At 41.1% G+C, this 17,533-nt stretch overlaps 1 protein-coding gene across 1 annotated transcript in view; it reads left to right on the top strand.

Moving 5' to 3' along the window:
• Positions 1 to 6,192, top strand: part of DNAH6 (dynein axonemal heavy chain 6) — a 206,105-nt gene extending 199,913 nt beyond the window's left edge. The window contains exons 74-76 of the mRNA XM_018557925.1: positions 186 to 337; positions 4,803 to 5,025; positions 6,089 to 6,192. Of these exons, the coding sequence (XP_018413427.1) occupies positions 186 to 337; positions 4,803 to 5,025; positions 6,089 to 6,192 (479 nt within the window). The remainder of the gene's footprint in view (positions 1 to 185; positions 338 to 4,802; positions 5,026 to 6,088) is intronic.
• The last annotated feature ends 11,341 nt before the right edge of the window (positions 6,193 to 17,533 follow it).

Raw genomic sequence — 17,533 nt, 5'->3', positions numbered from 1 at the left:
AGTGGCATGGAGTAAAGATAAGGTGGGCATGTATTGCTGTGGAGGGGGGAACTTAAATGAACCTACTTGTTTTCCCTGCAAGGGCAATATACAGGTTTACTTTAAAAATGTTTGACTGTATTACATTTACATTTTCTGTTTGTTATATAAAACTGTGTATGTTAAATGACATTCCTGTGTTTTAGGAACACTTCAAAACCATGCTCGAAAATATAACTTGCCTATAGATGAACTTAGTTTCCATTACAATGTTCTCCCATATTATCGAGACCAGGCAGCTGTCATTGAGGCCACAAAAACCGTCAAGTTTGGAGAAGAGCTCCCAATGGATAAACAGGTATAAATAATTATTGTTTATTTAAATGAACTAACAAGACTCTTTAGTAGAGAAATTAACCCAATATAAACTATGGTCATTTGTAATAATTATGAAATTATGCATCTAATGTATTTGTTATGCATTGGCTCATTTATATGCTCTGAGGGCACCATAATACTAGACTTCCATTTTTAAAGTGGAAATCTAGTATTATATTTAAAGGGGAAGAGTAAGAACTTCTGTAAGGTTTTGTTAAGCTGTCTATGAACCTAGGTGAAGAGTTCCCATTCCAGTTGTCTTTACATTTCCAACAGAAATTAAGTCAGAAGTTCCGCAAGGGGGCACACAGACAGCAACAAAAACTTGACAGAAGTTCTAAACCTTACTTTATGTAAGAAAGCTTTGGTTACATTTGTAAACTTAATTCATTCATTGTGATCTTATAGACCAGGGGTACCCATTAGGTAGATCGTGATCTACCAGTAGCTCTCAAAGCTGATGCTGGTAGATCAGGAAGGGTGTGAATGGTGGCCCCTTTATTCCATTTTGGTATATTTATTTCGCTGTGCACACATGATTACCTATCAGCCTGAGTCTGCTGAGCCAAGCTCCCTGACACCTTTCTGGTGGATACTGGTGGTTGAAGTGCTATGTATTACATCTAGGAATATTAGTTTACACAGCCTGTTGCACTGCACTGTTTGCAAAATATAGCAAGGTGAGCCAGGAGAGAGTGCGGGAAGAGACAGACAGAAAAGAGAGAGAGAGGAGAGACAGCCAGGGAGAGAGCAAGGAGAGACAGCCAAGAGGCTGATGAGAGACAGCCAAGAGGGTGATGAGAGACAGCCTGGAGAGAAAACAAGGAATGACAGCCAGGAGAGAGAGCGAGGAAAGACAGATAGGAGAGAGAGGAGAGACAGCCAGGAGGATGAGCAAGGAGAGAGAGCAAGGAGAGACAGCCAGTAGAGCGAGGAGAGACAGCCAGGATAGAGAGAGAGCGCGAGGGAGGTTTTTTTTCGTTGGTAGATCTCATGTAGCTCGTCATTTGAAAAGTAGATCTTAAAACAAAAAATTGTGGGCACCCCTTTTATAGGCCATAATGTATACTTTGTATAATGTTGGTTTCTTACACTTGTCCCTCATAACAGTGCAGTGGACCTCACAATGCAATAAAATATGTGGAACTTTGGTGTTGTAGATGCAACAAACCCCAATGATCACTGGTGTCAAGCTGTGTAACACCTGGTGTGAGGTTGGGGTTTTGTGGATCACAACTGCGGAGGCCAATCAGACGGAACCCTGGTTTCACTCCCAATCTTAACGGGGAGTTAGGGTTCAAGCATCACAGCCAAAATAAACAGAAGTAAAAGGATGGATGGGATTATTACTGCATAACCCCAATCACATGTAACAGTAACAAAAAATTGTAAAGGTTCAGGTTGTCAATAAGGGTAGGATAGATAACAGCTATGGTTTAGAGGTAAAGGTGTATTCTCCAAAAAGACCACTAGATAGAGCATGCAAGTTAATCCAGCTTCTCTGTACACACAGTTAGTCTAACTCAATGGTGAGCAATATGCCAGGGTACTTGCGATTTCAATGTAGTAGCAGAAGGATCTGGGTGTCCAAGTGGAGTCCGTTATAGGTCCTCTGTAGAAGGTAGCAGTATTGGATGGTATGGGGGGTCCCAGGAGACAGCAGGCGTTCAGTCTTCAATATTGGAACGCCATACTGTCTCACTGGGGCGTTTATATAGGGCTAAGAGGCGGGGGGAGGAGCCGCCCAACGAGACGAAGCACTTCCGCGTGCCACGGTGGAACGCACCCGCCGTCAGACGGCCCGTCTGCGTTCCGGGGTGCGATTAGATTGCTGTGAACAGAAGGAATTGCTCTTCTTTAAGAAAATTTTTGTATGAGGTTGTTGACCTTTTAGTGGCACCATCAGACTGTAGCCAGTACCTTTTGGCTGTGTAATTAAAACATATAATTGAAACACCAAATTTCTTTTTGTGAACAGATTTTAATAAAATATTTAAAGTCCAACTTTATGGGGTAGAGAAAGCTTAGAATCTTTAGTTAGTTTTTTGTGTTGCTAATTGTTTTCCAATTGGGGAGATTTCAGTTTACTTCACATGTTCTAACTCCTCTGCTAATTCTGCCTTTGTTCCTGTTGCATTGGCAGAATTCTGCCTTTGTTCCTGTTGCATTGGCTTTATGTCCCAACAGTAATAAAGACAGCAATACAAATGTGCCAGAGGTTTTAACCTTTCCAAACCTAAAAAAAAGCTGGAGTTGGTCTTTAAGGTTTCAAAGTCCAAAATATGTTAAAATTAACAAGAATATGTACTGGTTGGAGCAGAAAATTTATATCAACTGTTTTTTATGTTAACATAAAACAACCGATGCTTGAAAGATGAGTTATTATGAACCAATTGAGATACAACATTCCCCATTTGTGTAGATTTATTTGCCTGCCTTATTCCCTAATTCCAAATTTCTTTCCCATTCCTGTCACCCCTGGTTCAAATGTCATACCCTTATTCCATGGCTTCATAGCATGTTAAATCTACACATGGTAAATATTTGATCACCACAGAGGAGTTGGTTATGATATTATTGTAAACTATTTTACCTGAAATATTGTTGACTTGTTATTTTTCAATAAAACAAGCAGAAGACCACCTGGGTACAAATATCCAAGTTCTATGTTATTATGGAGCTTTCAATTTATACTCATAAAAAAGACATACTGACAATGAAATACATAAAACATATTAATTTTACTGATTTCCATTACCATGGAAAGAAATCCAAGTAATTGTATTGATTTCCATTATCATGGAAGTATACAAAAAAGATATACTGATAATGGAATACCATGGAAATCAATAAAATTAATAATTTTTATGTATTTCATTGTCAGTATATCTTTTTTATGAGTATCAATTTAAAGCCCCATAATAACATAGCCCCAGATTATTTGTGCCCAGGTGGTCTTCTGCTTCTTTTATTCATATATTTATGGGTGTGATACTCAGAATCCAAACACTTGGCAGCTACGTTTCAAAATATTTTGTTGTTTTACAAATATAATAGCCACCTTGTAAGAGTTGCAGCTAAAATACAGCAGAGATAAGACTTATACGACCATTACATGAAAACCACTTCAGCCTATCAATCCCTCTTCCAATTGACATGTCCTTGAGTACCCTGGGTCATTTTAAATGCTTTTATAGTAGTTTAGCATACCTGATATGTCCAGGCTTATACATGTTTAAATAATTGTGTAATAAGATATTAACTTAAATGTATAACTGTAGAAAATTGAAACAGTTTGTATTATAATTACCACTTGTGACAATAATACTAAATTAATTCCTGCCAAAAAACAGTTGTATTCTAGGGTCCAAGCATTTAGAGCTATAGCAGAAGGTGGCTGGAGCTGGGGCATAATTGAAGAGATTATATGTTAAGATGACACAAAGCAGAACGATCTTTAGATTTTACATAATAATGTCTCCAAATGAGTATGTATTGTACATATAGGGTAGACCAAATGTATGACTGGTACTGTCCCTGCATCAATGTTCGGTTTGATCTGGTTACCGTTTACTGCAGACTGCATGATGGTTGACTGGTGCCATGCATTAATTATTTGAATCCAGGAGGATTCAAAGGAAGGCATATACTATAACTGATGAATAGAAGGTAAAAGAAGCATATCATACTGCCTTTTGTTGCTGGTTACTTCAGCTCTGACTATGAATACTTGTGTTACCAACTGGAAACCTTTCTCACAGAGATGTACATCCACAAACCTTTACAGCCTATTCACCCCTATACAAGCACATTGCAGTGCACACGTATGTTTAATGGGCCCTAATAGCTTCCCTTTAAAGACAAACCAAACTGTACCACTTAGGCTTGAACCTGGCACGTAGGAATGAATGGGATTTCTACTTGAATTACATTTTCTTATTCAATAGAGATTACGGTGGGGAGTTCACTAAAACAGGATCAGACAAAATCTGGAACAGCTGTGCATAGTAACCAATCAGCTTTTGTCTTCAGCTTCTTCAGTTAAGCTTTGAAAATGAAAGCTAGAAGCTGATAGGTTGCAATGCACAGCAGTCTCAAAATACATTTCTCTTCATGTGTTTTACTGCAGGAAAACAGACAAGTGTGAATAGGTTCTTTACTGTATATCATGTCTCTGATAGTAAGGCTGAAAACATCAGTTGCTGAATTGCCTCTGTCCCAGGGAATGCATCAGTCTTTCATTCATTGAATTAAACCACTCTTGATTAATATGTACAGGTATAATACAGGATGTTTCATTCCTTGGCAATAAGATGGGCTCTTGACCATTATAAATAGGGAAAAACCTAAATGGTTCAGTCCTTGCCTGATCATTTCAAGCCGTGCTGTATGTAAAAACACTTTTAATATGTGTACATTAAATGCACATACTATCACTTTTTCAGCTACCCACTCCTGAGGATGGTATATTGGTTCATGGGATGTATATGGATGCTAGTTGCTGGGATGATGAAGACATGGTAATTGAAGATGCATTGCCAAGACAGATGAATCCAGTGCTACCTGTAATACACTTTGAACCACGCCAAAACTATCAGCCTAATTCCAGTTTGTACCAAGCACCACTTTATAAGACTGGAGCCCGAGCTGGGACACTATCCACCACAGGTAAAACAACAAAACATTGGCTAGAAGGGTTATCAGTATATTCAGTTTTACTACATGTTTTTTTCTTTAGCCTTGCTAGAGGAATGCTCATGTGTCTACAAAATACTTTGGTGGTCAATGTCGTCTGACATTTTGCAAGTTAACGTGACACAATTTTTGCTGTCCCCAAGTTCCATCATCACAAAGCCCTATCTGACCAAGAGTCTCAGTGCCCAGTTATCTAATATAAATGTATTTTTGAGAGTATTTAAAGCAGATCATAATACTGAATTATGCTGAAAGCCCCAAGGCTGTGGTCTCTTCCTTAAAATCAAGGCTGCAAGCAATAGAGGGCTACATATTTAGAAAAATGCTCATTTTTATATTACATCCATTTATATAATCTTTTTTCAGCCCATTTTCGTAATCTATGATTTTCTGAACACTGTGATATGGGCATAAAGTTAAGACTGACTACATTTTAAGTTAATGAGCTTGTGAAAGTGTGTCCATAATAACCAGTCAGATTGACCTTGAGATATTCACTCACATTGCTATGATACTAAGATAATTTCCATAATTTGTATCATTTTCCTCTATATTTTTGCCGTGGTAAATTACCTTTAAACCATTTTAATGTGACTGGTTTGACCATTTTGGCTGTATGTGAACAGATAATATGGAATGTCTGATGGACAAGTAATTTTTTTTTAGACAATTTACAGATGTTTACTTCCAGCACACAAGAGTGATGCCCTAGCCCTCTCACACTAGTTTTCCTTGTAACTCTCACCTTCATCCTAACTTTGTAACCCTTGCCTTAACACTAGTCCAACCTGTAACCCTTGCCATAACACTAACTTTTTGTGTAAACTTTGCCATAACATTAACCCTTCTTGTGACCCTAGCTGTAACCCTAACACTAATGTAACCTTGTTTGCATACTTTCCTCTCTGTGTCAAAGCCCAAGCCTTTCCACACCAAAAGAATGTACTATTATAGTGACATTGCCCTTTTAAACATTTATATAGGGTTTCCAATAAATACAATTGATTTCTTATAATTTTTTGCTTTCTTTTGCCAGGTCATTCCACTAATTTTGTGGTGACTGTGCTTTTACCATCAAAGAGACCAAGTGACTACTGGATATCAAAGGGATCAGCACTACTGTGCCAATTAAATGAATAAATACAAGACAAGATACTATGAAATGCCAATTATTTTACAAATATTTACTGTTATATTTACTGTTATTATTAACTGGTTTAAAAAGAGAACATATATTTATATTGTTAATTGCAATTAAAATTTAATTTGATATGGTGTGTGTATAGTATAATTTTTTATGCGCCTAATTATGTAGGTTCAAAAGGATAATACTTAATAACAATTATTATCGGAACTCCTATTTGTGACCAGGCTATGAAACTGTTACTTTGGCCTGCATGTACAAAGCACTGGTTAACTCTAAAGCAGAGATTACTATGACTTAGCAAGATATATTGTTGAGACCCAGGATAGAAGCTCATCACCAATTTCCCCAGCTTTTGCCACATGCATGTGTCTTGGCAGGCTCCTCTACTAGTACTACTCCTCTCCTCAGGCTCCTCTACTACTAAAACAAATGGTCTTTTGCCCCTTTATTAAAAATTGTAACCTCTATGCAATATATGAGCCAGGCTACACAATATGCACTATATTGCCAAAAGTATTGGAACGCCTGCCTTGAACTTTAATGGTATCCCAGTCCGTAGGGTTCAATATTGAGTTGGCCCACCCTTTGCAGCTATAACAGCTTCAACTCTTCTGGGAAGGCTGTCCACAAGGTTTAGGAGTGTGTCTATGTGTTTGACCATTCTTCCAGAATCGCATTTGTGAGGTCAGGTACTGTTGTTGGACAAGAAGGCCTGGCTCGCAGTCTCCGCTCTAATTCATCCCAAAGGTGTTCTGTTGGGTTGAGGTCAGGACTCGGTACATGCCAGTGAAATTCCTCCACCCCAAACCCACTCATCCATGTCTTTACGGACCTTGCTTTGTGCACTGGTGCGCAGTCATGTTGGAACAGGAAGGGGCTGACCCCGCTCTGTCATTTTATGTGGCCTACCACTTTGTGGCTGAGTTGCTGTTGTTCCCAGTTGCTTCCACTTTGCTTCCACTTGACCGTGGAATATTTAGTAGCAAGGAAATTTCCGGCTGGACTTATTGCACAGGTGGCAACCTATCACGATACCACGCTTGAATTCACTGAGCTCCTGAGAGCGACCCAAACTGTTCCCACAAAGTTCGGAGCATGAAATTGTCCAAAATGTTTTGGTATGCTGATGCCTTAAGATTTCCCTTCACTGGAACTAAGGGGCCAAGCCCAACCCTTGAAAAACAACCCCACACCATAATCCCACCTCCACCAAACTGTACACTTGGCACAATGCAGTCAGGCAAGTACCGTTCTCCTGGCAACCACCAAACCCAGACACGTCCATCAGATTGCCAGACAGAGAAGCGTGATTCGTCACTCCAGGGAACACGTCTCCACTCCTCTAGAGTCCAGTGGCGGCATGCTTTCCACCACTGCATCCGACGCTTTGCATTGCACTTGGTGATGTTAGGTTTGGATGCAGCTGCTCGGCCATGGAAACCCATTCCGTGAAGCTCTCTATGCACTTTTGTTGTGCCAATCTGAAGGCCACACAAATTTTGGAGGTCTGTAGCTATTGGCTCTGCAGACAGTTGGCGACTTCTGCGCACTGTGCGCTTCAGCATGCGCTGATCCCGATCTCTCATTTTACATGGCCTACCACTTTGTGGCTGAGTTGCTGTTGTTCCCAGTTGCTTCCACTTTGTTACAATACCACTAACAGTTGACCGTTGAATATTTAGTAGCAAGGAAATTTCACGGATGGACAGGTGGCAACCTATCACGGTACCACGCTTGAATTCACTGAGCTCCTGAGTGCGACCCATTCTTTCACAAATGTTTGTAGAAGCAGTCTGCATGCCTAGGTGCTTGATTTTATACACCTGTGGCCATGGAGGTGATGGAACATCTGAATCCAATGAGTTGGAGGGGTGTCCCAATACTTTTGACAATATAGTGTATATTGGAGACAGCTGTGTCAGGGTATCAATAAGTAAAATATATAACACTGCAGCCAGTCTGGCCAACAGGTAAATCAGTATATGGAGGATTCTGACAGATGGCTTCAAAGTTGGAATTAACTGCATATTACTGTGTTCAATATCATAATTTCCTAATGACAGCTTCAAGAAACCAATAATCAAAGATCCCAAACTTCAACATGAAACAATGTTTACTTCTTTAGGAAACATATGCCCAGTCGACAGCTGAAGATAAATTCCATTTAAGCACAAGTAGAAAATCATTAAGCATCTGCTGTTCTATCTGCTTGTGTTAGATATTTGTTGTGTGACTTGAAAGGCACTTGTTGTCAATTGTATGTTTGCTAAGGAGATTATTTTTTGGCATCTGTCTGTGCTCTGTGAAAACTATTCTTCACATAAATGACTCAATGTTAGTTTTCTATTTACATTGGAGATATTTTTAAGGAAAACTGATACTCCATCTTTATTATATATGTAATTGGCGCAATGATTGCCTTCTTCTCGCACCCCTTCCTGTCCCCTCATCTATTCACAAAAGTCTGCATTTTTTTCTTAGAATGCAAGGCTCTATGTGAATGGGGGATGGCAGATCAATGACAGGGCCGACCCTTGTTTATTCACATAACACCTTGCATTCTGTAAAAGTAATACTGAAGGTTTGTGAATAGATGAGGGGAGATGAAGGGGAGGGCCAATGGCATGATCCTTCACAGTCACAGCTACAGTTCTTAGCCCCCAAAGCACCGGAAGATTACCGATGTGGGGTATATCCAGTATCAATGGAAGGAGGATTTCGCCAACCATTCCTCCTTCCAGTCAGCAGAACATGGTATGCTTTATTAGTGGTAACTTATGTGACTGGTGCTGTGTGCCCCCCCCCCCCCCCCACAGCTGGAGTTTAGCCTTATGCAAAGTCTAGTTAATGGGTTTGAGAAATTGAAGATAAGCTCAGGACAAACAGAAAGTGCTCTACCTCCTTCCTCCAATGCAGTTCCATGAAACACCAGTGCCCAACTAGGACTTCCACCTGCCCTTTGTCATAAACAGTAGAAAAAGTGTTTGCACATGGTTCTACATCCAGGTAAAATCTTCCTTATTTACTTAAACTGACACTAAACTTAGGAGTTACATTTTAAAAATACATTTATTGGTCCCTGTGTGTGTTGTAAAGTAGCCACCGTTCCAAGCTCACTCCTGTGATGGACTACAGTCTCATGTTTAGTTTACTAATTTGTATTGAGATTGTCAGACGAGCGATACACAAATAAGATAACTTAAACTTAAATGCATTTTTAAGATTTAACTCCTGAGTTTAGTGTCACTTTAATTCATAAAACCAGACATAGCAGTCACACTTAGTTTCAGCCAAATACTATGATCAAGCACTCTTTTGGAGGTGCTATCGCTCACCTCTGTTCCTCTCTTCCACTAGTCTATGACCACGAGTCCATTCTTTACTATAGTGAAATAAAAGGGTTAAAGTAAAGGAAAACTGTGCCCAGAAGAACATAAAACAATGTATAAATGACAGAGCATTATTGCAATGAGGTCTTGAGTTGCACTTAAAGCAGACCTTTACACCTAAAAATCGAATTCTACCAATGCATCCCTCTATGTATGATGATTAATAATAACATAGACATGTCCAGTGCAAAATGCTGTGGTTTTGAAATACTTACACTTGCAGAGCATTCACTTCATGCTCTAAAAGGGCAAAATGACTTCAGTTTGCCAAAGCAATGCACACTGGGATTGCCTTGTCATCAGCAGAGCATTGCTGGAAAATCTCATCTGCAATCTCAGGAGATCTCAGGGAAAGACATTGTCCTCCCCTGAGATGATGTGCATGGTCACATGTCCTGGTCACATGTGCCAGAAATCCAGGAAGTAAATTGAGAGCTAGTAATCTGCCCTTAGTAAACATGGCCACTGTTAGAAGACTGGGGAAGAAAAGAGAAATAAGGTATGCAAAGAATACAAAGTCGGCAATTATCTAAAAGTATGTGTTTGTAGATTGTAATTTTTTTATATTTCTAAAGTTGTGTTTGTTGTTATTTTAAAGATATGGGTAAAGGTCCACTTTAAAAGAAAACGATAACGGTTTTTGTATGCATGTTTGTGCATATGTGCTAACTCCAGTTGCACTGTTGAGTAACCCAGTTTTACTGTGGTGACTAGGGTGGAATGTGCCACTGCACTGCACTTTGACACAGCTGCTTGTAGTTCAACTCAGGAGTATGCAGAAGAGGGTGACAATCAGGGCCGGATTTCCCACAAGGCCAACCGAGGCCTGGCCTCGGGGCAGCAGGCAGTAGAGGGGCAGCAGGGGTTTAGAATTCCTATCTCTTGACGCCCGGGACATGCAGTTCCGGGTGCCAGGCGGGTAGTTGTTTTCTACATTTAGCCCTGCTTTGGGCAAGCACTGCTAAATGTACAGCGGGGACCTGCCTTTGTTTTGTACGAGTAATCTCGGTGGTGTCTTCGAGATCACTTGTATGCAGCCTGCATACAGGGGGGAGCATTAAGAACCTGGCATTGGGGCAGCAGAGAGAGTAAATCCGGCCCTGGTGACAATGCTTGCAGCTGAACTGTGCAAGAGTTGTCACCCTAGGAAACAAATTACCTGTGGATGGTGGTACATGGCCTGAGAATATAAAGAAAAAGATTAAAACCTTTTGAGATGACTGGAATATGTGCAACAACATATTTGGTGATAAATAAACCAGTGTAGCTTTGTTTCTGGTCTAATTTCCAGGTACAGGCCCATTAGTAAGAACTTTTATGCCTTGCATGTGGTCTGCCTCAGCGCTTTTGTTTCCTCAACAAGTACTGTACACATTAATGATGATAATGTGAAGTGAACCAGGAAGTGGAACGGCACAAGTTTCTTTAAATACTTATGACAGGCCAGGCTTATACTGCCAGCATAATTAGTTCTGGTGTTAATTAGAAAAAAAACATAAATGTGCTGGCTGTTATTCTGGCAGAAACCGTGCTGCATGGAGGGATGTTTTATGACAGGACTGTGTTGATGTAATGCTTTCTAAAGTAAAAACTTATCAAATAACTTCTACTACAAAAATGGAGGTTATATTCCTCCCATAATTTGCTGGCAAAGTCAGAGTGAAAAAAGATACTCCATTAGTTGTTACAAGACACAAAGATACTTTTCTAGCCTTTTTCTCTATTAAATGTCCCTAAATACACCTTAAATAAATATGGGTTGATGCCAATATAGCAACTTCATAGTTCATCTTCTCAGAAAGTTCACAGGTATGCTACAGAGTAGTGGCTGGCTTGGAATTGGGCGTATACTACCCTGGTTTAAAGAGGAACTATGAGGTGAGTGATTTTCACTCAACCTCATAGTTCGAGCCGACGTGTGACAATGAGCCTGTCACATGTCGGCTCAGTAGATCGGGAAGTGAGCGAACACATACCGTCGCTCGCTCCTGTCCCTGCAGAGAGCCGTGACTGTCACTCACGGCTCCCTGCTCGGATTCCCCCGCCTCCCCGCTCCGATCCTCAATGCTGACTGGAGGAACGAACGGGGGAGGGGGCGGGTACAGCTGGCTCTGCCTCTAGATAGGTAGAGCCAGCTGTCAATCACGCAGCTGGGTGGATCTGGACAGTAATCTCGGGATCCATCCCGACTGCGGCGGGTTGTAAAGGTTGTGGGTGATTAAGCTCAATTAAAGCTGCAACCTGTGCAATCCCTGCATTGGCCAAAGAACATAGTTTATATCACCCTCTGTGTAGTTTAGTCACAATTCAGGGGCTTCTCTTCCCTTATGCTGCTGTTCTCCATATTTGGCCTAAGAGCCCTGGGACCCAAGCTTCAGCCATTTCCTACTTGTGTATTCCTTGAGGTCCCTGCAGACAGGAGTCTGTTATCCTTGCCTAGGTCCTTACTCAGGCAAGTGAAGACAATATATACTGGGGGGAATGTATTTATTTATTTTTTTAAAGAAAGGAAAAACAGACAAAAAGAGGAAAAGGAAATAGATACTAAAGGAAGCAGAACAGCTTAAGAGTCCGAAAAGAGTAGCTCCATCCCCGACCAAATAGCCCAACATCTACTTAAACATTAAACATAGTCCCCAGAGAAAAAATGCCAGAAAAATTGTACAATGGAAATTACCCGTTTTCCAGGGGGTCCAGGTCAATTCAAAGCATTTTTTAGTATCTTGGAGGATGCTGTGAAGTTTCTCATGGACCATAATCCACAACATTTTTTGTTTGACCAAGTGGAATGGAATTGTTGGCGTTTTCCAAGCCCTAGCTATGGTTATTTTGGCTGCCAACAAAAAGAAGTAATTCATTTATCCAAAGCTTTAGACAGTCCTGGAATCTGGCAATTCAGCAACACATATTGGGGATCTCGTGGGACTCTCACCCCAGTAACCCCAAATATTAGAGCATAAAGCCGGTCCAAAAAAGGTCTCAATTTGGGGCATTCCCACCATATGTGATATATCATGCCCCAGTGAGCACATCCCCTAAAACATGAGGAGAAACCTCTGGGTATATTCTCGCTAGTCTGGCAGGAACCATATACCACCTAGATAAAACCTTATAATTAGCTTCTATTAGTGAAATATTAAGTAAACCAGGTGACACACTGGAACAACATTGATGACAAACATCCAGAGGAATAACCGTTTCCAGGTCTTGTTCCCAAGCTAACATATAGGGTAATTTACTTTCAGAGTCTACCAGGAGGGAATAGAGCAGCGAAACTCCCCCCCTCTGGCCCCCGGCTCCAAGACACCATTGTTCGTAGGTTGTTTTAAAGGGAGACATCACGTTAGGTGTTTTCAAAGAACCTAAAAAGTGTAACAATTGTCTATTGTGAAAGTATTCCGAGGATGGCATGTGCAAAACCGCCGACAGTAGGTCAAAGTAAGTGACTTACGACCTTTAAAGAATTGTGCTATGCGGTACAGACCTTTGTCTTGCCACCAATGGAATACTCCAGGAGATCCCCCTGGGGGGGAATTAGGATTATGGAAGACGGGAGCCAGAGGGGGGTGAGGCGACACCAGCCCACCTCCCCTTCGAAATGAGTCCCATACCATCATAGAACAAGACAAGGTCGGGGCCATAATGACCGGCCTCTGCCTCAGGGACATCCACTTCAAGGCATCATTTGGTGTACCCGAGGCAGAGAGAGATTCCATTAGGATCCAATCTGGTGTGTATCCCTGGTCATACACAGAGGAAAGCTGAGCCACCCGCGCTGCCTTGTAGTATTGCAAGAGATTGGGAACACCCAAACCCCCTGTCCGTTTAGAATGGTGCAGTACGTTTTTCGAGAGTCTAGGATGTTTTCCATGCCAAACAAATTTAATAATTAAAGATTGGAATTTCAAAAGATCTGGCTTATGTATAGCTATGGGTAGAGCCCGAAAGTAATATAGGATCTTGGGAAGCAGCGTCATTTTAAGTGCATGAATGCGACCCAGCCATGACAAATTACAGGAGTCCCATCGAGACATATCCTCCTGGAGTTGGTGAAACAGGGGTATATAGTTTTTCTTATATAGTTGTAGAAAGACAGGTGTAAGTTTAATCCCTAGATATTGCAAAACCTCCGTGGACTAGGTAAAATCAAAATGTTCCTGCAATGATTTGGATGCATTCACCCGCAATCCAGATACCCCAGCAAATTGAGTCAACAATGACAGGAGATTAGGAAGTGTAGTCAAGGGTGAAGTGACAAACAGGAGCAAGTCATCCGCAAATAAAGCACACTTATGCTCCTGCCTACCACAACCCACTCCCTTAATATTAACATTAGCACGGATCGCAATCGCTAGGGGTTCTATCGCTAATGCAAAAAGCAGTGGGGAAAGTGGACAACCTTGACGTGTGCCTTTAGAGATAGCTATGGAATCAGAGATGTGGCCCTGTAGCGTAATTTGTGTTGACGGAGTGGTGTATAAGGCCCGCAACGTATTCAGAAAGAGGGGGCCAAAACCCCATCTCTCGAGCAGCTGGGGGGAATTTATTATAGCAATTGCGAGTGTTTGAACTCGCATATGGTCACATGGGATATATTTACACCAGATTCATGTTGTTTATGAATGAGATTAAATAGACTCCAGGAAAGAAGCTTCGCAACTCCAGACAAAAAACTTAACTGTTGCCTCTTGAAGAAGTGGTCATGAGGAATTCTTAAGTTGAGATTGTTTTGTTAGATGATGCTCCAGTTGCAGACAGCCACAGGACAAGTGCAGATGTAAACAGTTGCGAACTTTTGCAAAACAGGCACAACTGGAAAAATAGTGCACACTCCGGTCAAAACAGGTGCACGTGTTAAAAGAAGAGGCTAAACAGATTTGCACTTTAAAAAAAATGATCTTAGAGGCTAAAACAGACGCAATTGCTTTGATAAATTCCCCCCACTGTATTTTTTTGACTGGGTTATAGTGGTTAAATAGCTTGCCAAGATGGGCAGGTTGTACGAAATTTTAATCACCTTACAACCATCGCACAACGAAAGTTGTGCGATGGTTGTAAGGTGTATGGCCAGCTTTACTCACAGAATGAGGATACTGGCCCCTCGGAGCCACTGTCATGGTCTCTCGCTACCTTAGCAGGTATAGATTGCAAGAAGAACCTGGCATGGTTGCGGGGTCAACTTGCTACCTTCTGTATTATTCGTTTATGGGATGATTTGGCTGTCATGGCTGTTTTAGTAGAAGCTGGTTGATGACTTTATATTACTGGATCATGTGTGGCAGCTGCGTCAGCTATTTTTCCTTATTCTGATCCTGCTTACTTTAATTGCTTTATTGAACAAAAACCTAATAAAATTTGTGTGACAGAACAGTACATTTAGAGTTTAGAGTTCATAAAGGCAGAAAAATACCTGATATTATTAGACCAGTATGTTCAACCCAATAGGTACACGGTTCTACTGTATTAATTTTAGGGTTATAAAACCCTAAAGCCAATAAAGGTTTTTTTTAAAGTAATGTGTAAGAAAAAAGGTTTTTAATCTATTTCAAATGGTGATTATATCAGTTACATTGGATGCTGCCCCTTGATGTTTAGTTTCCAGTAGAATTAGCTGGTCCCCTAATATCCTGTTTTAGGCTGGCTCCTTTCCCTCGCAGGGTCCTGTGGAGCCACCTTTGTGTGTGCTAGTAAGCTGTGTGTGTCTTCAAGAAATACACAAGTACAGCAAGGCAAACCACTCCTCTGCTCCCCCTCCTCCCCCCCCCTTCTCCCAGCTGGTAGATGGACAGCTGCTGGAGACTGCTCTGCTCTTGTGATCTTGTACTTGACAGAAAGATCAGTGAAGCTGAGCTAAGAGTGGTGGAGCCAGCTGTTCGGAAACATAATATTTGTTAGCGCTTGGGCAAACATTTTAAGAAATTCTTTGCTGGGCAATGCATATTTGTTTTATCTGGATTCATTATTGAACAATATGTGGATTCTATCAACTACTTTAAGCTGTAATTGCAACTTGATGTCTACAGGCTCTATAGCTCAAGATGCAAATTACAAGTTTTGAAGTGTATTTCCATGTTTGCAGTCAAAAGCATTATAGACACATACCTGTGTGCTCCTGCACTAATTATACTTTCTTCACCTTCTCATTAGTGGACCGAGATAGAAAGACAATGTGAAAGTAAACCATGCTTTCATGAATTAGGCCCAGTATGTCAGAAAGCATAACTGGTCATAGTTAGCACACTGTGCAGCTCTCTGCTAATCACCATAATTGATCACCCCCAGGAAATGTTTATGCTTCTGACTACAGTTGCTGGTGCACACAACTCAGTCTACAATAACTTTCCTCAAGTCACTTTGATAAATGAGGCCTAGAAATAATAACAGAATGCTCAGATTGAATGAGAAATTAGTTGTGCTCTAGTAAGACAAAGAAGGAACAGGAAGATGTATGCAATTTGTTTTTATTCATTTAGGTCCATATTCGTAACAATAAGCTTCACTTTATTTGACAACAATGAACTCCCATCGGATGTCTGTAGTAAAATAGAAAAATGGCAAGTGTTGCAACGTGAACCATTTATTATGAAAGCAGTGAAATTGTGATATTTTACTATTTTATTTACTGTTAATTCAAACCAAAAACTTTTGTAATCTGGTAATATAATTATATATATACATATATATATATATATACCATCCCATAATTGTAAAAGAAGAAAGTTGTCCCCACGCATGCACAGTATCCAAGGTGGTCTGTCATTAAAAGTGTGCCCATATCTTCACTTCTACTAGACCCATGCACCCTGCCAGTAGCCCCTTCCTCCTCCTAGCCTACCACTCCCACACTCTCCAACCATATGCCGGTCACAATGCCCCCTCTTCCTTCTTACCACCATAACTACCAAGTCTGCACCTGTCCCCATCGCACCTTGGTGTCTGACCCCCATTACCGTGCCAATCTTAACACCACACCTACACAGCACTCTGATTCCAGGACATGACCACTCCTCCACTCTCAAAACCTCCCCCTTTACCACTGTTTTTAGCACCTCACCTCTATCTTTCACCCTGATCTCATCACTGTACCATGGCGCCTCATCCCGATCCTCCTCCACTGCTCTCACCACAGGGCCTGTGCACAACACTACCATGCTCTCTCCATTGTGCCTTAACTCCACCCATGCACTCACAACTTACCCCCTCTTGCCACCACACCAAACCCCCATCTTACCTCAACTGCTCCTGCACGCTGACTTTCCTGTGACAACACCTGCATGCTCCTCTGCTGTTACCTCTGCACCAGATCACAATTACCTTCATTCTCACCATTGTACCTGCCACTGTCTTAACCCCTCTGTTGTCACCACTGCACCTGCCACCATTCCAACCCCCATAATGCAGTAAAATATTTTGGCTCTTTCTAATGGTAACAGACAGTCTTGTCAAAAGTGATCTGTGATTTCTTAGCCAGCTTGAGGCATAAAAGTTACAGCATATGCAGCATGCTGAAAGGTAAAATTGCTCTTTTATGCTTTGTTTCTAAAGCAAACTGATTCTTGGAACCACCATAAAAGGGTTGATTCGCTGAAGGGTAAAGTAAACCTGTGCATTGACAATACCAAGCAAAGCAACAGGTTCACTTTAATGGTGACTTTACCAGCAGCCTATATTTCAATTCCACTACCATGTTTGGCTGCCAAGATCGAAGGGATATACCTGGTACTTATGAGGGGAGCAGATGACTCACTCCCTTCCTCCCATGTGTCAGCCCCAGGCCAGACCCCACAACTATATTAAATGAAAACATTTTATTTAGTTACTATTTTATGTATTTAACAGATTGGGTATGGATCAAAATCGAGCAACTGAGGACTTATAGGCCTCATGTACACTGGATGATTTGGGATACCTGCAGCAGGAATCTGTAGGTTCCCGCCACAGAAAT

Source organism: Nanorana parkeri, unplaced genomic scaffold, assembly GCF_000935625.1.
Source record: "Nanorana parkeri isolate BGI_ZX_2015 unplaced genomic scaffold, ASM93562v1 scaffold310, whole genome shotgun sequence".
Lineage (NCBI taxonomy): Eukaryota > Metazoa > Chordata > Amphibia > Anura > Dicroglossidae > Nanorana > Nanorana parkeri.
This window is presented reverse-complemented; position numbering and strand designations above follow the sequence as displayed.